The sequence below is a fragment of the Nerophis lumbriciformis genome, linkage group LG19 (assembly GCF_033978685.3).
Source record: "Nerophis lumbriciformis linkage group LG19, RoL_Nlum_v2.1, whole genome shotgun sequence".
Lineage (NCBI taxonomy): Eukaryota > Metazoa > Chordata > Actinopteri > Syngnathiformes > Syngnathidae > Nerophis > Nerophis lumbriciformis.
Window position 1 is genome coordinate 27906186 of NC_084566.2, and position 26975 is coordinate 27933160.

At 40.8% G+C, this 26975-nt stretch overlaps 1 protein-coding gene across 4 annotated transcripts in view; it reads right to left on the bottom strand.

Moving 5' to 3' along the window:
• Positions 1 to 24534: 24534 nt before the first annotated feature.
• The window catches only part of LOC133618573 (rho GTPase-activating protein 12-like), a 68530-nt gene continuing 66089 nt past the window's right edge, over positions 24535 to 26975 (bottom strand). For all 4 annotated transcript variants that reach the window (XM_061979060.2, XM_061979062.2, XM_061979061.2 and 1 more), the window contains one exon: positions 24535 to 25347. In XM_061979060.2, coding sequence (XP_061835044.1) covers positions 25173 to 25347 — 175 coding nt within the window. In that variant the 3' untranslated portion in view covers positions 24535 to 25172. The remainder of the gene's footprint in view (positions 25348 to 26975) is intronic.

A 26975-nucleotide genomic window follows, 5' to 3' on the forward strand; every position in this document is an offset into this window, starting at 1 on the left:
TCGGCTTTGAAAAGTCCATTACAGGAACTTTTAGCGGAGCACAGTTAATTCACAAATTAAAATTATTATTGGATTAATATGATAATAACATCTGTTTTGAGTGACTCAATTATATTATTTCATTGATTTAATAACTAAATAATAAAAATAGATGTGTTGTATATGTTTTTATAAGTTTTGTTATCAGATTTTGCTCGTTATATATAGTACTATATATACAGTATGTCATGATCCGTTGCCCGGATCATGTTTTGTTTAGTTAAAGATGACCTTAGTTCGGTTTCAGCACCCCTGGGTTTGGTGTTCTTGGTTGCCATGGGTGCTGATTAGTTTCACCTGCCTCTGATTAGTGTTCGGGACGCTCACCTGCTCCCGGGCACTAATCAGAGAGCTACTTATTCCTGCTTTTCGCCACACTCAGTCTGGCTGTCTTGTTTACGCTATTCAACAAGTTATGTGTGTTTTCCGTTTGATTCCTGAGCTAAGCTTTGCCATTCGTTTGCTTGTTTTCCTATAAGCTATTTCCTTAGCTTCCCGAGCAATCGTCACACTTTTCTTGTGTTTGTTTGTATTTTCCTGTATTTTTGGATTTTGACTGATTTATGGTAAATCAATCATTGTCTTACCTGCACACTGCCTCCGGAGTTCTGCCTGCATCCTGGGAAAACTATCCGCGCAATAACATGCGACCCTGACGAGACAATATAGTACCAAATTCATTACTTTTATAGACACCAACCAAATTCCGTGGGTACTATTGGGTACCGATTCACATAAAATCAAACGGTACCATATTTTGATATCTTTGTTGCATGTGATGTCAATTACAGTTGCAGACTCGGCACAGGCTCAAACATTTGGTGGGGAAACAAGCACTGAAGCAGCACTCAGAGCAGACTCGGCTGGACTTCCTCGAGGTAATGTAATTTTTGTTGTTGTAAATTGGAAAGCATTCAATTGTAAAAGTAAGGCTACACTTTTTAAAATGATGATTGGATATGTAATTTACTGATTAGCATTAGCGATTTTACATGGTGTTTTTAACACTTAATTTGGTAATGGAAACTACATCTAAGATGCACGTTACTATCAAACAGCTGGTGTGTAATACGAACAATACTTGCAGTAAAAACACTTTGGAGTACTCAAAAGAAAAGACTGGCACAATCAGCCTAATGGCAAAGACTACTTCCTGACTGAGGCAACACACCGTAGCCTATATTCTACCGCCATCTAACATCTTGGAATTGCAGCTGCATGCAAAGTCTACTATACAATACTTGCAAATGATACTTAGAAGTGTAAGAAAACAATTGAACAGCTCACTTTTAAATTTTACATTGAAAATATATATTTTTATTATTAAACAATTAACATTTATTCATAAATGAACACACTCAAAAGTACAAAAAAAATGGTTACCGTAGAGTACCAGTATCCGATCCAATGTATTGGGAATTGTTACAGTACCGGTTCAAATGTGAAAGGTGCCCATCCCAAGTTATGTCTAATATTTCAGGTTTAAACATTAGTCTAATTGCTATTATTTTATGTGCATTTTCCCTGTCTATCATTTACAATCATTATGAGGGACAAGAACACACACGTCTTTTTTGTTGTTGTAAGATTTTAAAGATGATAAAAAATGCTTGCAAAATGCCACTAATGGGGGTCATTGTTGTAGACTTCAAAGGCTCTAAAACAACTTCAAAACCCTCCATCAACGTTTTGTCACTCAGTGTAAGTCTATATGTAATGTAGTAATAACAATATGTAATATGTACAATTCTTAGGTTATTTAAAGCATTACCAGAACTGATTTTCTTAGCACATTTATTTCCGCTTCTATAGTAGCAAGCAAATGTTTGTGTGTTCTAATCGTGGCAGACTTCGTAACATACAACTAAAATGGCTATTTATGGACAAATGAGGATCTTTTTTAAGCTGAATAGACGAACAGAGGATGAACTGCTGCTTATAGAAGCGAGCACAAAGAAGAAGGTGAAATGATGAAGCAGATGGTAGCCGAGAGAGTGAGGTCGGTGTGACTTTGACGCTGCAAATGTGGAACTTGGAGCCAAGCTATTTCGACATAAATGGAGTGCTTACCCAAATACACAGAAAAAAACGTCCCAGGCCAACTGCACCAAACAGACAACTGTCCATCAAGTGAGTCACACTTTATATTGATTGTGATACACGCAGCACGTCATGCATGTTATGACAACGACATACGCTGTCAAGCTAGCTGTGTACAAACAAAACATGAAATACTGTAATATGATTGTTCATGTTTTTCAGTCAGTACCGATTGGTGTTCTATCACATTGTGTTGTGTATTATAAACTCAAAAGCCATTCGAGTACTGACGTAGACGCAAGCTTATCTCTTGCCGTAGCTTGCTTTTATGGCTAATACCGTAGCATGTCGATGTGTTAGTACGCTAGAAAAAGAGTTCCTCAGTGTTCGCTACAGCTTGGTTATTATGCGAGTTACGGAATGTAAATGAAGTATTGATGGTTTTTGAATGAATTTTAAAGTGATTTAGTGGTAGAATTGATTGATCCCATTAGCTGCATTGCTCGCTACCTCGAACGAGGCAATTTTTACATGTTAGAATGCAAAAAAAAACAACTTTTGCCTTCTTGTGAACAATTTCAAAATTCCAAAAAAGCGCAGTTCTTCATAAATGCTCCGTGTGCTTCTAATTTCCCACCAAGGACAAATTAAGTTTTTTTTATAAATAGAAAGTGACTAAATTACTGAATATTATTATTACATCAATTTAGGTATGGTTCATTGCCTGTTAAGAGTTGAGTTGTGTGATTCTGCTCACTTAAAACAAAGATGAAAGCATAAAAGCGTAAATTCCTTGGTGGAGGTATCATAAAGCGATTGAGACGCTGCACACATTGCACATCAACAAGATGCCAGGAGAGTTTTGTGGTGTTGTGGAAGCAAAGAGAAGAGCGTTTGTCTTCAAGATGAGAGAGTCTGATCCTCCGTGGGAGACTGAAGCACACATGAAAGATGCAGCAGGAGTCAGACGCTGTCTTCCTGCACTCATTCAGTTATTAGAAAGAAAGGAACGACTTCATTTTGACATTCACACTGCAGCCTCGCACAGCGTTTACTCTGCAAGCATTTTTTGTACTTGAATTGTCAGAGAGGAGAAGTCTAGCAAAGCTTCTAGCCATTATGGACAACACCTCCCACCCACTACACTCGGACCTTTTGGAGAGAATGAGCACGTTCAGTGGAAGGCTCAGACTACCAAAATGCAACACGGAACGGCACAGGAGGTCCTTCATACCGACAGCCATCAGACTGTATAATGCATATGTTCCTTGACTGCACTTAAATGTGACGGCCCTGAGATCGGTAGGTTGTGAGTTCAAACCCCGGCCGAGTAATACCAAAGACTATAAAAATGGGACCCATTATCTCCCTGCTTGACACAGAGCATCAAGGGTTGGAATTGGGGGTTAAATCACCAAAATGATTCCCGGGCACGGCCACCGCTGCTGCTCACTGCTCCCCACACCACCCAGGGGGTGATCAAGGGTGATGGGTCAAATGTAGATAATTTCACCACACCTAGTGTGTGTGTGACAATCATTAGTACTTTAACTTTAACAACATTAACTACCATTTCTGCGCATGAGACCGAGGCCACAACAACCATCATCCGGCCGGGCCACTTCATTAGGGACACCATCTTATGACAGCCAAAATAAAAATGATACCTTTACAAAGATAATAACGCTCAGTTTTGATGTATGAACGAAATGATAATGGCTTGTAGGATATCGAATTTATACCTCAGCCTGCCTCCACTGTACTCCTGTGCGGTCAACTCTTCCTGCATTATTGATGTGCATATACATAATACATATTAAATATGTTTTGACATTTATCACGTAAACATGAAATAATGTTTCATCTATAATGTGCAAATGTGTCCTTCACATTCATCTAAGCTAACTCTAGCTGCTTTCAAGCCCTAATGAGCTAGTTAGCCTCATTAAGGAACCCTCAGCTCGTTAGCGCCGTCATGTGATGATGATGATGATTCCCAGAGGAGCCTCACGTGTACACGTGTGCCTCAGCTATAATACTCACATTCTCTGGCTTTTCCCCATATTTCAGGTAAGCTTAGTGACGTATTCATGTTTACTTGCATTGCAGTTGAACTAACCTCTCAGGGGAATCGGACCTGCGATCCTTGAGTCTCAAGCCGCATCCACTCCTTGATGGTGACATGTACTTTTTTTTGCAGCGAGAGCAAAGACAAGCAATGCTATTGCTATACTGCTTCCAGCCACTGGGGACTGCTGTGATGTATTTGTATTTCAGTGAGGAGACCCTTGTTATTAGGTGCAAAAAACTATTTTCATGTATAACTATGTTTAAAGACAAAACTTAGTGTCATTAGTAGAGATGTCCGATAATAACGGATAAATGCTTTAAAATGTAATATCAAAAATTATCGGTATCTGTTTCAAAAAGTAAAATGTATGACTTTTTAAAACGCCGCTGTACGGAGTGGTACACGGACGTAGGGAGAAGTACAGAGCAGTTGCCAACACTCACAATTTTCCCGGGAGACTCCCGAATTTCAGTGCCCCCCATCTCCCGGGGCAACCATTCTCCCGTATTTCTCCCGATTTCCACCCAGACAACAATATTGGGGGCGTGCCTTAAAGGCACTGCCTTTGCGTGCCGGCCCAGTCACATAATATCTACGGCTTTTCACACACACAGTGAATGCAATGCATACTTGGTCAACAGCCATACAGGTCACACTGAGGGTGGCCGTATAAACAACTTTAACAATGTTACAAATATGCGCCACACTGTGAACCCACACCAAACAAGAATGACAAACACATTTCGGGAGAACATCCGCACCGTAACACAACATAAACACAACAGAACAATTACCCAGAACCCCTTGCAGCACTAACTCTTCCGGGACGCTACAATATACAACCCCCCACCTCAACCCCGCCCACCTCAATCTCATGCTCTCTCAGGGAGAGCATGTCCCAAATTCCAAGCTGCTGTTTTGAGGCATGTTAAAAGAAATAATACACTTTGTGACTTCAATAATAAATATGGCAGTGCCATGTTGGCATTTTTTTCCATAACTTGAGTTGATATTTTTTTGGAAACCTTGTTACATTGTTTAATGCATCCAGCGGGGTATCACAACCAAATTAGGCATAATAATGTGTTAATTCCACGACAGTATATATCGGAATCGGTAATTAAGAGTTGGACAATATCGCAATATCGGATATCGGCAAAAAAGCCATTATCGGACATCCATCCATCCATCCATTTTCTACCGCTTATTCCCTTTGGGGTCGCGGGGGGCGCTGGAGCCTATCTCAGCTACAATCGGGCGGAAGGCGGGGTACACCCTGGACAAGTCGCCACCTCATCGCAGGGCCAACACAGATAGACAGACAACATTCACACTCACATCCACACACTAGGGCCAATTTAGTGTTGCCAATCAACTTATCCCCAGGTGCATGTCTTTGTAGGTGGGAGGAAGCCGGAGTACACGGAGGGAACCCACGGAGGGAACCCACGCAGTCACGGGGAGAACATGCAAACTCCACACAGAAAGATCCCGAGCCCGGGATTGAACCCAAGACTACTCAGGACCTTCGTATTGTGAGGCAGATGCACTAACCCCTCTTCCACCGTGAAGCCCCATTATCGGACATCTCTAGTCATTAGTATTAACATATAACCTTTAAGGAAATGTTTTTGCTTTGATTTATTTCTACAATGGCCACACTTTGAGACGGAGCATGTCAAGTCCAACTCTTGTCGACTATTTAAATTGTTAGCTTCCTTCGTAGTGAGCCAACAATAGCAAATCAAGAGGGGAGTGTTATCTCAGCTGGAACTAATCAATTTCTTTCCGCAAATGTTGACCCGAAATTGGAGAAGAACACGTTCACTAAGGTGGTCTGTGCGCTCTCTGAACAAGTTGTATACACACAGAAAAATAATGAACTACAGCCGGCCAATCACAGCCGCAAGAGGGTTTGGAGAGGGAGGAGCATAATTCAGGCTCTGGATACTGAACAGGAAACTGAAGCTGACAAAATAAATAAATGATAAATGATAAATGGGTTGTACTTGTATAGCGCTTTTCTACCTTCAAGGTACTCAAAGCGCTTTGACACTACTTCCACATTTACCCATTCACACACACATTCACACACTGATGGAGGGAGCTGCCGTGCAAGGCGCTAACCAGCACCCATCAGGAGCAAGGGTGAAGTGTCTTGCTCAGGACACAACGGACATGACGAGGTTGGTACTAGGTGGGGATTGAACCAGGGACCCTCGGGTTGCGCATGGCCACTCTGCCACTGCGCCATGCATCCCTGGAGAGCAGCAGAGTGTACAAACGTACTGAAGTGTGAATATGCGTGATGAGTTCGAGAAATGTTGGCAGGTCTGCATCAGGAAATTAAATGCTTCAATAGTCACACTGTGTAGACTTAGGGCCTGATTTACTAAAGGTTTGCGTGTACTATAACACGTGCAAACTTGATAGCACACGCGAAGCTGATCTACTAAACGTGAGCAAAGTGGATTGTGTCTTTTAGGTGAGCAGAATAAGATGTGTAATCCCTTTAGCGTCTCTGTCTTCATTAAGATGTAAAATATACGCTGACCATCAAAGCTCCCACAATACTGGGAGGAGAAAACACAAATACATTATACAATACGCGTAATGTAATTTATCAACACTCGCCACCGTTTTGCGAGCACTATTTAGCATTTTATTATTTCGCACGTGTGTAAAGTACGTGCAAACTGACACACACACGGCCGTGGGAAAGGCAATGGACAGAGAATCCTTCCTCATACGTGTTTGTGTCAACAAATATGGACTGTCAGAACATAAATAGTAGGCATGAAATCCATTCAGCAACATCCTTTTATAATTGTATAGCTGCATGCTGGGTGACTTAAAGAGGAATTGCACTATTTTTTTTAGAATTTTGCCTATTCACATTTCTTATGAGAGACAAGAACACATGTTTTTTTGTTTATTTTAGCATTTTAATTTGTAATAATCGGCTCGCTCTAGGTGGCTATCAATGCTGCAATTAGGAGCAATCCATTCTGCCTCTAAATCGCTCTAAAAATGCATCCAAAAACCACCAACAATACTTCATTCATGTGCTGTAACCTGTATAACAACCAAACTGTAGCGACATGGTTATTGTCAGAGCGAACACTGAGGAACTCCTTTTCTAGCGTAGTAACACATCGCCTTGCGACATGCTACAGCATTAGCTAGCTTCTGCGTCAGCAGCCGAATGGCTTTAGAGTTTATAATACACAACACAATGCGATAGGACACCAATCTGTACTGACTGAAAAATATGAACAATGCATCCCTTGTCGTTGGTCGGAATTGAGTTTGTGTGTGCGTGCGAGTGCGAGTGCGTGTGCGTGTGCGTGTGTGTGTGAGAGAAGGTGCCTCCAATATATTTGTAATCACTGTATGTATCACTCATTATGTATTATTCCAACTGTTTGTTCTTTGGTGTAACATGCTAAGTTAATAAGTGTACTTTTGTATTTATTTCCCAATATTTCTATGCAATAACTCAGACATGTTAACACTAGCAAGCAGTAAAGAATATGGAGTGATTTTCGGTCCAAAACATGTTTTGATGTATTCATTATTGACATAATTATTGCCACTTTATGTTGTATGTAAGATTTCCAGTTAATTTTATCATCTATTATTACACCCAAAATGTGGTTTATTTTACTATTTCAATGTTGTGTATTTGTCTTTCTCTTCTACTCTTACTGAATTGCATTATTTAAGTTTCACTGAGATTAAAAGATAGTATGTTTGTGTCAAACCATCTCTTTAATTTGATTATTTCTTCTGTTATTATTTGTGTTAGCTTTTATGTGTTCTGTCCTAAACAAAACACAGATGATGTGTCGTGTGTTTACTTGGCACAAGACGTAATCGGTGGCTCTCCATTGTTGACGGCGAACCTTCACTTCCCATACTTGTCTTTTTTCCGGGTTGTGGGGAAAGCGATGTAAAATCTTTCCACTATTCTCGCGGGTGGAGCAGCCCCAAGCTGAACAAAAAGGGCATTTATACTTGTTAGAAAACTAACAGACACATTGCATCCGCTCATAGTTAGTAGCAGTAATGGCGCCCTGTAGTTAATGAGTGCCAATCATTGAGGACATCGACTTAAAGGCCTACTGAAATGAATTTTTTTTATTTAAACGGGGATAGCAGATCCATTCTATGTGTCATACTTGATCATTTCGCGATATTGCCATATTTTTGCTGAAAGGATTTAGTATAGAACAACGACGATAAAGTTCGCAACTTTTGGTCGCTGATAAAAAAAAAGCCTTGCCTGTACCGGAAGTAGCGTGACGTCACAAGTTGAAAGTCTCCTCACATTTCCCCATTGTTTACACCAGCAGCGAGAGCGATTCGGACTGAGAAAGCGACGATTACCCCATCAATTTGAGCCAGGATGAAAGATTTGTGGATGAGGAACGTGAGAGTGAAGGATTACAGTGCAGTGCAGTACGTATCTTTTTTCGCTCTGACCGTAACTTAGGTACAAGGGCTCATTGGATTCCACACTCTCTCCTTTTGCTATTGTGGAACACAGATTTGTATTTTAAACCACCTCAGATACTATATCCTCTTGAAAATGAGAGTAGAGAACGCGAAATGGACATTCACAATGACTTTTATCCCCACGACAATACATCGGTGAAGCACTTTAGCTACGGAGCTAACGTGATAGCATCGGGCTTAACTGCAGATAGAAACAAAAGAAATAAACCCCTGACTGGAAGGATAGACAGAAAATCAACAATACTATTAAACCATGGACCTGTAACTACACGGTTAATGCTTTCCAGCCTGGCGAAGCTTAACAATGCTGTTGCTAACGACGCCATTGAATCTAACTTAGCTACGGACCTCGACAGAGCTATGATAAAAACATTAACTCTCCCCCTACGCCAACCCTCATCTGCTCATCAACACCGAAGCTCACCTGCGTTCCAGCGATCGACGGAGCGACGCAGGACTTCACTCGATCATCGATGCGGTTGGCGGCTAGCGTCGGATAGCGCGTCTGCTATCCAAGTCAAAGTCCTCCTGGTTGTGTTGCTGTAGCCAGACGCTAATACATCGATCGCATCTACAGCTTTCTTCTTTGCAGTCTCCATTGTTCATTAAACAAATTGCAAAAGATTCACCAACACAGATGTCCGGAATACTGTGGAATTTTGCGATGAAAACTGAGCTTTTTGTATTGGGTACAATGGCGTCCCAATACTTCCGTTTCAACCATCGACGTCACACGCATACGTCATCATACCTAGACGTTTTCAACCGGAAGTTTTGCAGGAAATTTAAAATTGCACTTTATAAGTTAACCCGGCCGTATTGGCATGTATTGCAATGTTAAGATTTCATCATTGATATATAAACTATCAGACTGCGTGGTCAGTAGTAGTGGGTTTCAGTAGGCCTTTAAAGGAGTTGGCTATACTCTATACACGACTCTGGACTAAACTTACCTCCTGCGCCACCTGGTGGTGATGGTGCATGTTCAACTCCGTAAGGTTGACGCCATTGTACTTTAGGCTCTCTGTAAAAACTATGGAAGTTTCCTCCAATAGGCCACCCAGGAGGTACATTACAACAAGTAATCCTAGGCACAAGCACACTAAAGTGTTACATTATTCAAAGGTCAGCACTTTCATCTTCGTGAAAGAGTTTGTTTTTTTTACATTAAATGTCATTAGACTGTACAAATGAAGTCATGAATTTAAAGCGAGGCAGTGTGTGTGTCACGTGCAGACAAAGTGAGTCATCAGCAGATAAAGTGTGTTGTTGTGATGGTGATGAGAAAGTGCCGAGTGAGCTAAAGAAAGGTCCTCATTAAACAAGTACCAGACGCTCTTTAGGGAGACAAGAGCGAGGACAAACAGAGTGTGTCGTGTAGTGACGACAACAGGAGACACACTTTATAACCAATAGGACGAGTGCTTTTGGGACTCTTGCACAAGAGCAAGAGTCCCAAACGTTTCAAACTGAGTTTGTGGGCGGAGTCACAAGGAGAAGAAAAGACCAACAGAGTGATGATGATGTGAGGAAGGACGAACTTTGTTATCTTTGCAAAACAAAAGCAGAACCAAAAGCAAACACCAGATCTTCTCCATCTCTGCTTTAATGGACGACTCTCATTCCTCCCCCAGGCGAGCTGACGCAGGCTTTACTGGCGCCGCCATTACTCTCACGCCTTCTCCTTAGCGCCCCTGGAAGAGTCTGGAAGGTTTCTAGCACAAAGCTGCATCTAAACACTCTACTTCCACATTTCACCAGCTTTATACTTGTGGGGGTTTCAGAAGTTATTTTATTATTCGCTGCCTCTCTCACGTTGTCCACACTGACTGCAGAAGCTTCACTTCACTGTGCGTCCAATCAAGCGTGAGATTGGATTCCGAGCTCGACAAGAAAGGGGGGTGGGGGTGGTCGAGGCCTAAGGACCAGCGAGCATCTCAGACTGACTGACAGCTTCTCTCATCCTCAGCAAAATAAGACCAGACCAGACATTCTGCCACAAAAAATGATCTTTGGACACAGAGGTTAGGACGGAGGTCAGATTATCCTGCATTAGTGAGGGAAGAAAGCTGGGATAGGTCTGATCCAGGAAGAAGTATCACAAAGAAGTGACATGGACACCTCACTCACTACTAGACCATGAAGGAAAAAACTACAGTGGGTTGCCATAATTAGCAAAAAGATTGGATGCCTACTTTTTAAACTGTCAGCCCTAAAATATACCTCACACATGTATTAAACAACATTTTGTATAGGTACAGTACTCACCACCAAGAGACGATGATGAAAGATGATGGATAGAACAGATGCAAAGCAGCAGATGGCAGTAGATCTTTCTGCATTAGTAGACCTCATACTGGTCTGCCAGAGAATAAAAAGATGCAGCAGAAAGGGTCAGTGTTGTCAATTTAGCAATTGTGTTATCGTAATCAGACATTCAACATTGTCTTATTTGTACATTGCGCCACAGGTCAACGAAGTACAAGGCTTGGTCCCCAAAATGGCCTCTGCGCCACACTTTGGACAACTTGGCTTTTGTAGCTCGTCTTCAGGGTTGAGCGTGTGACGGGATGTTAGGGCTGGGCAATTATATGCTCGAGATCGATGATCATGATACATTTCCGGTTGATCACGGTGATCAGCTGTTGGCATATTAACTCAAACATGGTGACAATCAGAGTCGATCGACCTTTGCTCAACTTCCGGTTGTACGTTGCCACGGAAATAAACAGAATGAACAAACTTTGAGCTAAACGCGCAGCTGAGGACACAGCTGATCTGTTTTGTTAGTAAAGATGATGCACATTTGCAAGTAGCAATGATTTTAACAGCTTATGTAGCATCATCATTTGAAAATGGTAATGTTTACACTTTAAAATGCCTCCATTATCCCAGACGTGACACTTTATTTGAGGTCTTCATCACTGCACTAACACTAAAGTAGTTCATATATTGCTACAGTTTCTTTGTTCATATTTAGATGGCTGATGGTGAGGATGTGTTCTGCTGACCTCGACTGCAGATGCTGTGGATCGGTGGAGGGAATACTTCAAAGACCTCCTCAATCCCACCAACACGTCTTCCTATGAGGAAGCAGTGCCTTGGGGATCTGTGGGGGGCTCTCCTATTTCTGGGGCTGAGGTTGCTGAGGTAGTTAAAAAGCTCCTCGATGGCAAGGCCCCGGGGGTGGATGAGATTCGCCCGGAGTTCCTTAAGGCTCTGGATGCTGTGGGGCTGTCTTGGTTGACAAGACTCTGCAGCATCGCGTGGACATCGGGGGCGGTACCTCTGGATTGGCAGACCGGGGTGGTGGTTCCTCTCTTTAAGAAGGGGAACCGGAGGGTGTGTTCCAACTGTCGGGGATCACACTCCTCAGCCTTCCCGGTAAGGTCTATTCAGGTGTACTGGAGAGGAGGCTACGCCGGATAGTCGAACCTGGGATTCAGAAGGAACAGTGTGGTTTTCGTCCTGGTCGTGGAACTGAGGACCAGCTCTATACTCTCAGCAGGGTCCTTGAGGCTGCATGGGAGTTTGCCCAACCAGTCTACATGTGCTTTGTGGACTTGGAGAAGGCATTCGACCATGTCCCTCGGAAAGTCCTGTGGGGAGTGCTCAGAGAGTATGGGGTATCGGACTGTCTGATTGTGGCGTTCCGCTCCCTGTACGATCAGTGTCAGAGCTTGGTCCGCATTGCCGGCAGTAAGTCGGACACGTTTCCAGTGAGGGTTGGACTCCGCCAAGGCTGCCCTTTGTCACCGATTCTGTTCATAACTTTTATGGACAGAATTTCTAGGCGCAGTCAAGGCGTTGAGGGGATCCGGTTTGGTGGCTGCAGGATTAGGTCTCTGCTTTTTGCAGATGATGTGGTCCTGATGGCTTCATCTGGCCAGGATCTTCAGCTCTCACTAGATCGGTTCGCAGCCGAGTGTGAAGCGACTGGGATGAGAATCAGCACCTCCAAGTCCGAGTTCATGGTTCTCGCCCGGAAAAGGGTGGAGTGCTATCTCCGGGTTGGGGTGGAGACCCTGCCCCAAGTGGAGGAGTTCAAGCATCTCAGAGTCTTGTTCACGAGTGAGGTAAGAGTGGATCGTGAGATCGACAGGCGGATCGGTGCGGTGTCTTCAGTAATGCGGACGCTGCATCGATCCGTTGTGGTGAAGAAGGAGCTGAGCCGGAAGGCAAAGCTCTCAATTTACCGGTCGATCTACGTTCCCATCCTCACCTATGGTCATGAGCTTTGGGTTATGACCGAAAGGACAAGATCACGGGTACAAGCGGCCGAAATGAGTTTCCTCTGCCGGGTGGCGGGGCTCTCCCTTAGAGATAGGGTGAGAAGCTCTGCCTTTTGGTTCGGGACCCTCTGGGACTGTGTGACAAGGGGTGGCACTTTCGTGACATATGATTAAGCTTACTAGTTTCTTGTTATCTTGCCTCTGATTGGCCAGTCTGTAATATTTTGCCCTAACCTTAGCCAATTGTGACTCATCATACAAACACCAACTAATTTTTAATTTTCCTGAGGGAACTCTTCTGAAGGAATCAATGAAGTACCATCTATCTATCTAATCATCGTGGATTTTTTCCGTATGTATGGATGTTCTCATTCATCCAGGTCATTGTATTTTCTCCATATTTTTGGGGGGGGCCTGGATTCCCAGTCCATTTTGTCGCTTTGTAGCTTTGATGTAAGCTACCTGTGAGGAAATAACTTATTTTTAATGCTGACTCGAGACAATTTGTAATTAAACTAAAAAATAACACAAATGTTTTTCTTCCACGCTGCTTGAGCCTTTGCTAAAGGTCAACATCGGGCCACACACACACACACACACACACACACACACACACACACACACACACACACACACACACACACACACACACACACACACACACACACACACACACACACACACACATCTTAAAATGAGTTAACATAGCTAGAGTTAAACACTTTCTCCCATCAGTGTTTTGACACGGAAAGGTCATGCGATTTTTCCAACGTCTTTTTTTCTACAAATGGGAAAAAAATGGTGCCGCTTCGGCCCGTCAAGCTAAATGTCAGCAGTCATCTGTTGTTCCGAAAGCTCCGCCCCTCCTGGTTATTAGCTACTCCAGCCGGTGAATTAGTTAGCAGTAACGAGGCCTTCGTACTGTTTGTGGGGAAATTAGCTCAAGCGCTAACAACGCTAATCAATCAGCCGTGTAGCGCTTCAATGCCTGCAGGTTCAAAGGGTTAATGAGCTATTCAAGATTCAAAATCATTTAAAACAATGGAGATAAGATTTTAAATAGCTCTTTCTTTTAATCTTTTTTTCTGTCAGGTTTGTATTTCTCCTCCAAGGCACCAAACAGCGCGGGTCGTTACACTCATTTATAAGACTAATTAGCTGCTAATATCGCCGTTTATTTGCTGCAGAAATGATTGCAGACTGACCCTGCAAAGGCAAAAAAAAAGTGTCATCTGTTTGGTTTTCGTGCTAATGAACAAAAAGTGAAATGAAAGCTGACAGTTATTTGCCACTCAACAGTTCAAGGTGTTAATTGTGATGTAATGAATGCAGAGTGACGAGCTCGCCGACTTTCCAATCAACTCTTGTAAAAAAAATATATATAACAGGCGCCAAGTTCTATTAGGTCTTATAATAAAAGCCAATAAGGCTCCAAATTGTCCTTTTTAAAGTCAAACCTTAAACTTTTAAAGTCACTGCAGCATAGTGCTTGCGATAATCGTATGCTAAGCTAACGTGACTAATTGGTATGGAGGGTTAGCAGTAAGCAGATTATCATGTCAGTTGGACTATAAACTATAGGCTAATTTGAGTGACTTGGTGGCATACAATAAATGAATATAAAAAGTAAAATATAATTAAAAACTATTTGAATAGATAGCTAATAAAACAAACAATTTCTACCATAGAAAATAATGTACCGGTACACACAAAATGATCTGTTCCAAGATCAAACTGTGTCCACGATAAACCCTTCATTAACTGCACGGGCAACGTTTTATTTCTTAACTGTCAGTTGAATGTTCAACCTTTTTTTGTGTGACATAAAAGGCGTTTTTGCTGAATTCTTTATTGTACAACTACAGGGGCAGTTGATTTAAAGGCCTACTGAAATGCGATTTTCTTATTTAAACGGGGATAGCAGGTCCATTCTATGTGTCATATTTGATCATTTTGCGATATTGCCATATTTTTGCTGAAAGGATTTAGTAGAGAACATCGACGATAAAGTTTGCAACTTTTGGTCGCTGATAAAAAAGCCTTGCCTGTACCGGAAGTAGCAGACGATATGCGCGTGACGTCACAGGTTGTGGAGCTCCTCACATCCGCACATTGTTTACAATCATGGCCACCAGCAGCGAGAGCGATTCGAACCGAGAAAGCGACGATTTCCCCATTAATTTGAGCGAGGATGAAAGATTCGTGGATGAGGAAAGTGAGAGTGAAGGACTAGAGGGCAGTGGGAGCGATTCAGATAGGGAAGATGCTGTGAGAGGCGGGTGGGACCTGATATTCAGCTGGGAATGACTAAAACAGTAAATAAACACAATACTCTATTAGCCACAACACAACCAGGCTTATATTTAATATGCCACAAATTAATACCGCATAACAAACACCTCCCCCCTCCCGTCCATATAACCCGCCAATACAACACAAACACCTGCACAACACACTCAATCCCACAGCCCAAAGTACCGTTCACCTCCCCAAAGTTCATACAGCACATATATTTCCCCAAAGTCCCCAAAGTTACGTACGTGACACGCACATAGCGGCACGCACGTACGGGCAAGCGATCAAATGTTTGGAAGCGTACTCACGGTACCGTGTCTGCGTATCCAACTCAAAGTCCTCCTGGTAAGAGTCTCTGTTGTCCCAGTTCTCCACAGGCCAATTGTAAAGATTGACTGTCGTCTTTCGGGAATGTAAACAATGAAACACCGGCCGTGTTTGTGTTGCTGTAGTCGGCCGCAATACACCGCTTCCCTCCTACAGCTTTCTTCTTTGCTGTCTCCATTGTTCATTGAACAAATTGCAAAAGATTCACCAACACAGATGTCCAGAATACGGTGGAATTTTTCGATGAAAACAGACGACTTAATAGCTGGCCACCATGCTGTCTCAAAATGTCCTCTACAATCCACGACGTCATGCGCTGACGTCATCATACCGAGACGTTTTCAGCAGGATATGTCGCGCGAAATTTAAAATTGCACTTTAGTAAACTAACCCGGCCGTATTGGCATGTGTTGCAATGTTAAGATTTCATCATTGATGTATAAACTATCAGACTGCGTGGTCGGTAGTAGTGGGTTTCAGTAGGCCTTTAAGAGATTCTGCTGTCATCTGTTTGCAAGATGCCGACCTTGATGTGTCGTTTTTATGTAAACATTGTCATTAATCAAGCAAATGCAGCACTAATGACCATTTCTAATGGAGTCAACACTCTGCCTCTACTTCCTGCTGAGCTCCTCTCATCCTACGTTCTTTCCATCATGGCCTCCTGCTCTCATCACGCCATTATTCCCTCACTATGATCCTCTCCTGTGGGGGGAAGGATCATGGCAACTGGGGGTTAGACCGCAGAGAAGGTTAGAGAACATGGAGTCACAGCAGGACATCAAGCATGACATAAAAACAATACATAACCCCAGTAGAAATGTATGATCTTGCAATATTTACAGTACATTTATTCACGCTAATAAAGGATGTTTTAAGGATGTCCACTTAAGAATATTATCTGTTGTGTAAAACAGAATCAGAACTTTATTGGCCAAGTATGTTTAACACTCATTGGAAAGTTTTCCTTTATCTTAGTTCCATTTAGATCAGCGGTGTCAAACCTACGGCCCGCGAACAGGTTTTATCCGCCCCGCGTGATGAGTTTGCCAAGTATTAAAATGAGCTGCATTTTTTTTCGAAATGAAAGAAACTGCTGTTCTAAATGTGTCCACTGGATGTCACAATAGCAATTCTGTTAGGACTAGCAAGAGGTACAAAGTAAAGCGTGGCTGGGGATCCTCTCCCTCGACCAACATGAACCTTAAAACCTGCCGTTTTATGTCTTCTGCTTCGAACACACCCTTACTCCCCCATAATGTCTCTGTCAAAAATGACAAAACTTGACCCTTTTGAATAGTTTTTACCTCCATTTCTTACGGTTTGTTGAGTTAGCACTGGATTGATACGTGGACATGACAAAGGAGGTATTTGATACATAGAAGAGTTTACATGTTGTGTTTTGAAACTGCACCAATTTCCTCAGAATTTTCAACAAACTTGAAGTGTTTTGTCCAGAGGATTATTTGTGATTTGTACGTTTTCAGAATGTGTTTGTTCTATTTTGGGCCAAAGTAAAACAAAGAAAACAACCTGGAGTTGTTTTTATTTTGAAGTTATCATGCCTTTTGTGTGGTATTGATGAGATTTAAAGGAGTATTGTTATTCCGATGTTGATGTGATAAAACCTCTTTCTTGTTTGGAAGATACACACAATTGTAACTGTTATTTCTTTGTGCACATAATAAATATGTAAAATGTGTTTGGATGTATTCATTTATGGAAAATTGTTTTTAAATGTAATATTGCCTGACAAAAAGTGATTCAACGTAATATTTTGATATTTACACATTGCATATTTACATGTGCGTATTTTACTAGAATACCCTAATGAGCATTACATATATCAAATTCAAGTACCGTATTTTTCGGATTATAAATCGCAGTTTTTTTCATAGTGCGATTTATACTCTGGAGCGATTTATGTGTGAAATTATTAACACATTACCGTAAAATATAAAAGAGGAAGCGCCGCATTGTCTACCTTTGGAGTTGGCAGAGTTGTTTAGAAGCGACACAGAGGAATGTTCCCCTAGTGTCCAAGTAACTCTAAATTAAGTCTTTGTTACTTAGAATATGTTCCCCTAGTGTCCAAAAAACTCTAAATTAAGTCTTTCTTACTTAGAATATGTTGCCCTAGTGTCCAAATAACTCTAAATTAAGTCTTTGTTACTTATAATATGTTCCCCTAGTGTCCAAATAACTCTAAATTAAGTCTTTGTTACTTAGAATATGTTCCCCTAGTGTCCAAAAAACTCTAAATTAAGTCTTTGTTACTTAGAGTAAGTTCCCCTAGTGTCCAAATAACTCTAGATTAAGTCTGTTACTTAGAATATGTTCCCCTCGTGTCCAAAAAACTCTAAATTAAGTCTTTGTTACTTAGAATGTTCCTCTAGTGTCCAAAAAACTCTAAATTAAGTCTTTGTTACTTATAATATGTTCCCCATACTAAAGTGTTACCAAAAACATAACTTTGTCTTGAATCTGAAAAAAACAACATTTTATTTTTCACTAAAGAAGGGTTCGGTGAATGCGCATATGAAACTGGTGGGGTTCGGTACCTCCAACAAGGTTAAGAACCACTGAACTAGTATACCATCCATAAGTGCAGATTCCAACCATTGAAAGACTTAGTATAGTTGAAGACTTACAGTCATTAGAAAACATCACTGCACATCATAATGGCAGCTACACTTTCCATCTTAAAGATCTAAAAAAATAATTTGGGAATGTCCGGCGGGCCAGATTGAAAAGCTCAACGGGCCTTAATTTGCACAGGTTCTGCCCTAAAATGTGTCGAAATATCGACATGGTGATTGAGGATGGAAGACGCTGTTGTAAGAGGGGTTGTACTTACTGCATCGTGGCGTGTAGGACGGAATTAGGAATTTATTCTGAAAATTGGAGCCCATTTAGATTTCACCTGTCCGTAGGGTGACCAGGTGTCCGGATTTAGGCCGGACAGTCCGGATTTTTAATGCCCTGTCCGGCGTCCGGCGCAGCTTCAAGCCGGACACGTATTTGTCCTCCTTTTTGAGGCACTAGGCTTGAAGAGCAGAGTTTTTTCATCTTTGCTGGGCTGCAGCGCGATAGCCAATCAAAGACCGTAAAAAATGCCCCCAACGCAGTAACGTATCAAATGATTGGCTAAGAGCTGTGTCGGATACAAATCTGCTTATCATTGGTTAAAAAAGTAAACAAGGGTCCATGTGCTCCTGCGACATGACATTGACAGAAAGTTAGCATCATGCCAAAACGCAAGACCTCGTTTAATTCTGAATGGATAAAAGAGCACGAATTTATAACGAAAAGCAGCCGAGACTCATTCCATGGCTTCTGCACACTTTGTCGATGTGATGTCGACGTAAGTAGTCAGGGGAAAGCTGCAATTGAACGGCATGTGGGTACGGATAAACATAAAAGTAATAAACATGCGGCAGGTACCTCTTCAATGAGGACATTTTTTCATGAAGTTTCGTCGCCCCTGGATGACAAGATAACTGCTGCGGAGCTGTGCAAGGTGTACCATGCTGTAAAGCAGTGGTTCTCAAATGGTACCCTGGGGGTATGTAATGTAATGTAAGTTCATAAACTGAACATCAAATTAAGTAGGCTATTCCATTCATTACCATAAAGCCAGAGTTTCCCCCATGCCATGATGGTTTGACCCTCACTAAAATGTCTGTCAAAAAGAAATGTGAAAAGAAATGCAACAATGCAATATTCAGTGTTGACAGCTAGATTTTTTGTGGACATGTTCCATAAATATTGATGTTAAAGATTTCTTTTTTTGTGAAGAAATGTTTAGAATTAAGTTCCTGAATCCAGGTGGATCTCTATTACAATCCCCAAAGAGGGCACTTTAAGTTGATGATTACTTCTATGTGTAGAAATCTTTATTTATAATTGAATCACTTGTTTATTTTTCAACAAGTTTTTAGTTATTTTACATATTTTTTTCCAAATAGTTTAAGAAAGACCACTACAAATGAGCAATATTTTGCACTGTTATACAATTTAATAAATCAGAAACTGATGACATAGTGCTGTATTTTACTTCTTTATCTCTTTTTTTCAACCAAAAATGCTTTGCTCTGATTAGGGGGCACTTGAATTAAAAAAATGTCCACAGGGGGTACATCACTGAAAAAAGGGTTGAGAACCACTGCTGTAAAGCATCACCAGTCCTACAGAAGTTTAGACTGCGGCATGAAAGTGGACCGGGAGATTTTCAGTGACTATCCCACAGCTAAAGGGATGGCCTGTGGCCGAACAAAAGCCAAGGCATTGTGCGAGAACGTCATCGCTCACTATTCGGTACAGGAACATACCAACTACATAAAAGAAAACAACCTACCCTTTTCCGTGGCAACCGACGCCTCAAATAAAGGAACAAACAAGTGTTTCCCCATTGTGGTAAGGTATTTTCACTTTGATGAAGGCATCCAACATGTCCTGTTGGATTTTTATAGTGACAGCAACGAAACGTCAGAAGCCATAACAAACCAGCTGCTGGCAAAACTTGAGATGTCTGGCTTAGAGGTGAAAAACATGTCTGCATATGCAGCAGACAATGCCAGTGTCAATTGTGGCAAACATAACAGTGTATCAGAAGCTGAAACTGAGCCAAAAAGATGTGCTCCCTGCAAACTGTTTGGCCCATATTCTGCATAACGCAACCAGATATGCAGCAAGCAGCCTTGATGTTGATGTGGAAAAATTTTTGTGGCATTTTTTTTAAATTATATATGTTAACTACATTTAAGTCCACACATGTTATGCTTTGTGGCACTCTGCACTTGAAAAGATTCATCTCAGTGGTCACTTTTTGAACACCACAATGTATTGAATAAATACAAATACTGTTAACAAACACTTGACTTTAATATTTTTTCCTATTCAGCCACACAAACATCATCTTTAAACCACTCAAAATTGTACTATAAATAAGAGTATACCAGAGTCCTAGGTACACCATAGTAATTTATTGATATGCCGCATAATGTCCTCCTTTTTGGTATCATGGAAATGGTCACCCTACCTGTCCGGCTGATTAGCTGATTAGCTAGCGTGGCTAACAGCTAGCAAAATGGCGGCGCTCGGAGGAATAAACCTTCTCCTTTTTTTGTTTTGATCATTTCTTAGATGCATTAATGCTATTAATAACAATATAGAACAATTCCACACTGCTTGAAGTGGCAAAAAATTACGGAGCTCCTAAAGCAGCACACTTTTCAGCAGGCGAGCTACTTTTTAAATGACCGAGTCGAAGGGATCTACCTCATTCATATATATAATTTATATTTATTTATTTATGAAAGATATGTTTTTTTAACAACTTAAAGGTGTTTAATGATAACATAAGCATGTTTAACACATATAGATTAATTTCTTTCAATGAAGACAAGAATATAAGTTGGTGTATTACCTGATTCTGATGACTTGCATTGATTGGAATCAGACAGTAGTGCTGACAACGTCCACATTTTTTTAATGGAGGAGAGAAAAAGTCCTCCTTTCTGTCCTATACCACTTGAAAGTGGTTGGTTTTTGCCATCGTATTTGTCCGGCTTCCATACTCCTTTTTATACACTTTACATGAAATGCATTGGCGGCAAACTCCGTGGCTTGCGAGCTTGTGCACGCCAGCTTTCTGAGACTCTTATTTAGATAGCGCAGGCCGGATAGAGCAGCGCTTTTATTGTGAAGACAGGAACTATGTGGTCAGTCTTTAGGCTTTTGACAGGAGGTATGGTTGAAATAAAAACTGTTTCTCGCCTCCCTGACTGTCTTTTTTTCCCCTTCACACTGAGCTCGCAGCAGCCAGCGTCATTTCACAAGACCCTCGGGTGCCGTGAATGTCAATCAAGTGACGGAAGTGACGTCATAGTGAAGATTTGCTCATTTTTAAGGACTATTTTTTCAATGCCTAGTTGGCGATCGACCTGTAGCTCGCGATGACGTAATGGGAACCCCTGCCCTAAAGGGACATGGAGGGAAAACATGTTTTGTGACATCTCGCAAAAGGTTTTTTTTCCTATATTCATGACAAATTTGTGCTTTGTTTTAAATATGTGCTATTTGGATTTACGCTGTATGAAAAAAAATTGAAAAGGAATTTTACCTTCGCAACCTCATTATACCATTGGCTAAGTTTTATATTCATAAATGTAGGTTTTTCAATACCCGACCTGTTTTATGTGCTTTTAAAAAATAATTAGAACTCTACCTTAAAACACTCTCTAACAACCAAAAAGCTGTGAAAGTTCCAAATTTAAATTATTTACTGAACTTGTGTGAGCCTATGGCTTTGCACTTTGAGATATATATATATATATATATATATATAGCTATACCGCCCCACAATAAATAAATAAATAAATATATATATATATATATATATATATATATATATATATATATATATATATATATATATATATATATATATATATATATATATATATATATATTTATTGTGGGGCGGTATAGCTTGGTTGGTAGAGCGGCCGTGCCAGCAACTTGAGGGTTGCAGGTTCGATCCCCGCTTCCGCCATCCTAGTCACTGCTGTTGTGTCCTTGGCCAAAAGACACTTTACCCACCTGCTCCCAGTGCCACCCACACTGGTTTAGATGTACGTAACTTAGATATTGGGTTTCACTATGTAAAGCGCTTTGAGTCACTAGAGAAAAGCGCTATATAAAAATCATTCACTTCACTTCACACTTCATATATATATATATATATGTTGCTTTCTTTTTTAGTTACTTTATTGAGTTTACAACCCCCTGCCGCTGTTTTGTACTGTTTTTGATTATTATTAGCATTTCTCAATTGTTTGTAAATGTTGCAATTTATAAATAAAGGTTTATAAAATAAAAATAAAAATATATATATGTATTTTTTCTATGTCAGTGAACCGGCAGTAAAACAGACACGGCGATGGTGAACCAGACAAAGCGATGGAGGAGCCTACCCATCATCCGTGGGAGAAGTTTATTGATTTCTATTTTAGTATTGGACTAACATATAAAGACATCAAATCGTATTATGGTCCCACAACAGAGCACAGATGATGGGTAGGCTATCGCTCCTTCATGAATTTTTTTACCATGAATTGATTTACGTGGACCCCGACTTAAACACGTTGAAAAACTTATTCGGGTGTTACCATTTAGTGGTCAATTGTACAGAATATGTATTGTACTGTGCAATCTACTAATAAAAGTTCCAATCTATCAATCAATCAATTCATCGCTGTGTCTGTTTTACTGCCGGTTCACGGACATAGGAAAAACCATAGACATCTTCTAAGGGTACGCAGCATCGAGCTCTACTGCCTACTGGCGCCGACGAGACGCGGGGCCGCCATCTTGGAGTGGTGATCCGCTCCATCCATCCATCCATTTTCTACCGCTTATTCCCTTTGGGGTCGCGGGGGGCGCTGGAGCCTATCTCAGCTACAATCGGGCGGAAGGCGGGGTACACCCTGGACAAGTCGCCACCTCATCGCAGGGCCAACACAGATAGACAGACAACATTCACACTCACATTCACACACTAGGGACCATTTAGTGTTGCCAATCAACTTATCCCCAGGTGTATGTCTTTGGAGGTGGGAGGAAGCCGGAGTACCCGGAGGGAACCCACGCAGTCACGGGGAGAACATGCAAACTCCACACAGAAAGATCCCGATCCCGGGATTGAACCCAAGACTACTCAGGACCTTCGTATTGTGAGGCAGATGCACTAACCCCTCTTCCACCGCTCCACTCAGTGCAATTCATTTGGCAGGAGCAATGAACTGTCAGTGCATTTAATTCATCTAACCTCACTGAATACCACTGATTTTCACGCGTTTTTTTGTCATATGTGTAGCTATGATAAAGGACACATGTTTTGGCGTGTTTTATTATTCATAGTTTGCTTAACAGTAATAGAATATTCTTATACGCTATAAGTGACCAGACGTCCGAGATCAAAACTGGGAATATTATCCCAGAGAAGGGGGAAAAAAACGGTCAGCTATTTTTAAATTCAAGAAACAATATGATTAGGTTATATATACATGCATATATCCTACATAAACAATATATGAATACCTTAGATATCTATATATCTTAGGGACCTATAGACTGTATATCTGTTGCTGCAACAGCAGAGAGTTTATTCTGTCTTGACACTTTGTATTGATATTTTGTATTACATTCTTCCCTTAAATGATAATGTTTACAGTGATTGTTTTATATGTATTTTGTATGCATGTCGCTTTGGATAAAATCGTCTGCCAAATACTTAAACATAAGTATATATAAACACCTGAAAGTCTTTATATATCAGCTAAAACCACCAATCTGTTTCACTGGATTCATAATAAAAACAAATTATGTATTACAATCTTTATCTTCATTTATTTCAACTTCATGTTATTCAAGTATGACATTTTAAAATTGTATTAATTTCATTGACAAGCAATTCTATTATGGTCATACTCTTGTTGAAAAAAGATTTCAGTACTATTGAAGATCTTTGCTTTTTCTCAACTCTGTGGTAATATTCTTTTCACAAAATACAACCAATAGTATGTTAATGTTAAATCTTACTAGTGAAAAGTAATCCCCCGATTCCCATTTTCAACAGTCCGCTCATTTGAGCAGGAAAACGCTAAACACATCTTTGTTTTCTACCTGTCAACGGTCAGTTTAGGCTGCTCGCCGGCTCCTCATCACCACTTCAAGATGGCGGCCGAATTTCTCGCGTCACAGCACCCAATGCTGCGTCTATTATAAGATGTCTATGGGAAAAACACCTTTTGCGAGATCCCTCAAAAAGTATCGCGAGATCTTGCAAAACATCCATGTCCTTTAGGGGCTTTGTAAAAAATGCCTAAAGAGGAACCAAAAAAATAAAATTGTCTTTTGGGGACGCCCAAGAGACATTGTTCTACTTGACCAACAGGGGGCAGCGTGACATGTCAACAGGAAGGCAGCAACAAAAACATCAATCATGTGTTAGTGATTAAAATGAGTCATTAGATGTTTTTAATCCAGTTTGATGAAGCCAGCAGCACATTGTGGTGTGCAATTAATAATGATGACGCAATCATATGTTGACCTGACAGCTAAAACGTTGACGGCCGAGCGTAAGGATCTCTCTTGTCCTATTATTATTAACATTAAAACTGTTATGTACTCTTATTTAATCTCTGTACAGTATCACTTTGGAAGCCACTCAGCTCCATCACACACACACATAAACTGTACAAATAACTCAGAAAAGAACACTCAACCACTCAAAACCTTTTCGGTAAAATGGAGGAGTGTTGCAGGCATCCCATAATAATCCGGTAGTGTGGGATTCAACAATAAAATAAAGACACATGATGACAGTTAAATAAACAAGTCCCTTCTTGGTAAAGTTTAAAGCCAAGTAGCGAGTGACACCCTCATGAACGTGCAGAACTTTTCTGTTTGTCTCAGCAGGTTTTTGGTCCTTTAAGAATCCAGTGTTGGGACAGGAAGACACCAAAACAGTGCAAATAATCCTTTTCGTCACGGCTAGGTTTTGGTTCTCGAGATGTTCTAAAGGAGAGAGGCTCGGGTGACCCGGGTGACCACCGGTCGCTTCAGAGGAAAAAAGCCCAGGCCGTCTACTTGCCAAATATTTTCTCATACTCCAGGAGAATTAGCTCTACTATCTGGTTCTGGTAGACCATGTGGACTGCTATGTTCCAGGTCTCCGTCTCAGGCCGCAGCAGTGTGGGTCCAAACACGATAGCGATGCTCTGGTTGGTCATGCGGTTCTCCTCGCCGTGGTTGATCACCCTGAAGGGAGACAACAGACGCGTGAGACTGGAAGAAAGGGGGACTAAGCCACAGTTTGACACTTAGACTTAGACAAACTTTATTGATCCACAAGGGAAATTGTTCCACACAGTAGCTCAGTTAGAAAGGATGGAAATGGTAAAGATGGAAAGGATAATGCACACAAGCGCTCAAAAAGAGGGCAAAAATAAAAGATATAAAGTACACTAAAAATGTACTATAGTAGCAATATAAAATATAATATATGTAATATTTACATATTATATATGCAGTATATAATATATACTGATATATTATATTATATTTTTATATAATATATACAATATATAACAAATCCCAATTACCATGTACAATATTATACGGTATGTGTAACAGCGGCAGCAAAAAAAAGGGCAGCATAAAATAAAGAGTAGATCCAGCAGAAAATATACATTAAAAACAAAGAGAGGTAGCTAACATAGAAGCGGCAAGGTAACAGACAGATTACAACTGAATAACTTCTGGTGAATTAAAATGTTCTATTATGTTGTTGTTGTTTGAGTCCACACATCATTCCAATAAGTGTTTGTTTTGATGTCTGTGTGGTGCAGTAGGTAAGGTTGCATTGTTACTGTTATCCATGTCATGAGTGAGGAGTGTCTGTGGTGACCTCCTGTGCTGTTCCTACTCTAATTGAGTATTTGCAAAGCTAATAGTTACAAATAAAGAGCACTTCCTTCAGCAATTTGAAGTTTATGTCCGATTAATCCCTGAGAGTCTTAAAGGGCTCATATTTTGCAAAAAACACTTTTCTTAGCTGTTCGCAATTTTTTTGTGTTTTTTTGGGATACCCATAAGTCCCCAAATGTTTTATTCAAACCATGGAGGCATGGTAGAGACAATGTTCCCTTAGTCCAAACGAGCCATTTGGAATGAGAGACAATTGTGACGTAGTTTGCCATTGTAGAGGTTTATTGAAAGATGCCCCGCGCGAGTCCATCAGTTTTATTTTTCGTAGCACCATTCTTTGGAGTCCAAAAAAAAAAATGTCCAAAGTGCAACCCAAGAACCTAAAATGTTCTGTTATTGGTTGTATTAACCAGCACAGGTCAAACCTGCCTCAGTCCAAGGGCAATGTACAGAAGGATTTACCCAAAACTAACTTTACTGCAGAGACAGTTCCAACAATTTTTGGCAAAGGTGGATACAATGAAGTCAAATAACAGTAAATTGACAAATGTAACAATATGTTGGCCTGTAGCATTGTAGCTAAACCAGGCTAAATGTAGATGAGATAAACAGCTATGCATAATACAATACTCTTGTGTGGATGTGCATAATTGTTTCAAATAGAGAGACCGACATAATAACATGTAGCCTGTACATTTATAGTTGTATGGGCTGAAATCTGTTGAAAGACAAAATTAATAAATTAACAATTGAGATGTTTTCATCTCCTCAGTTCTGATAGTTTCTTCTTTTTTGCTTTCCTCTCGCTGCGAGTCAGACTGAGGCTCGTTCATGTACGGTCGGATGCTAAAATCCCTCGCTGTTGCCATCTGTAATAAAAAGTCCTGTATAGTTCTAACTTATGATATGTGTTGGTATAAAAACATACCGCCAAAACTACAAACATTGCTGACGCGGCA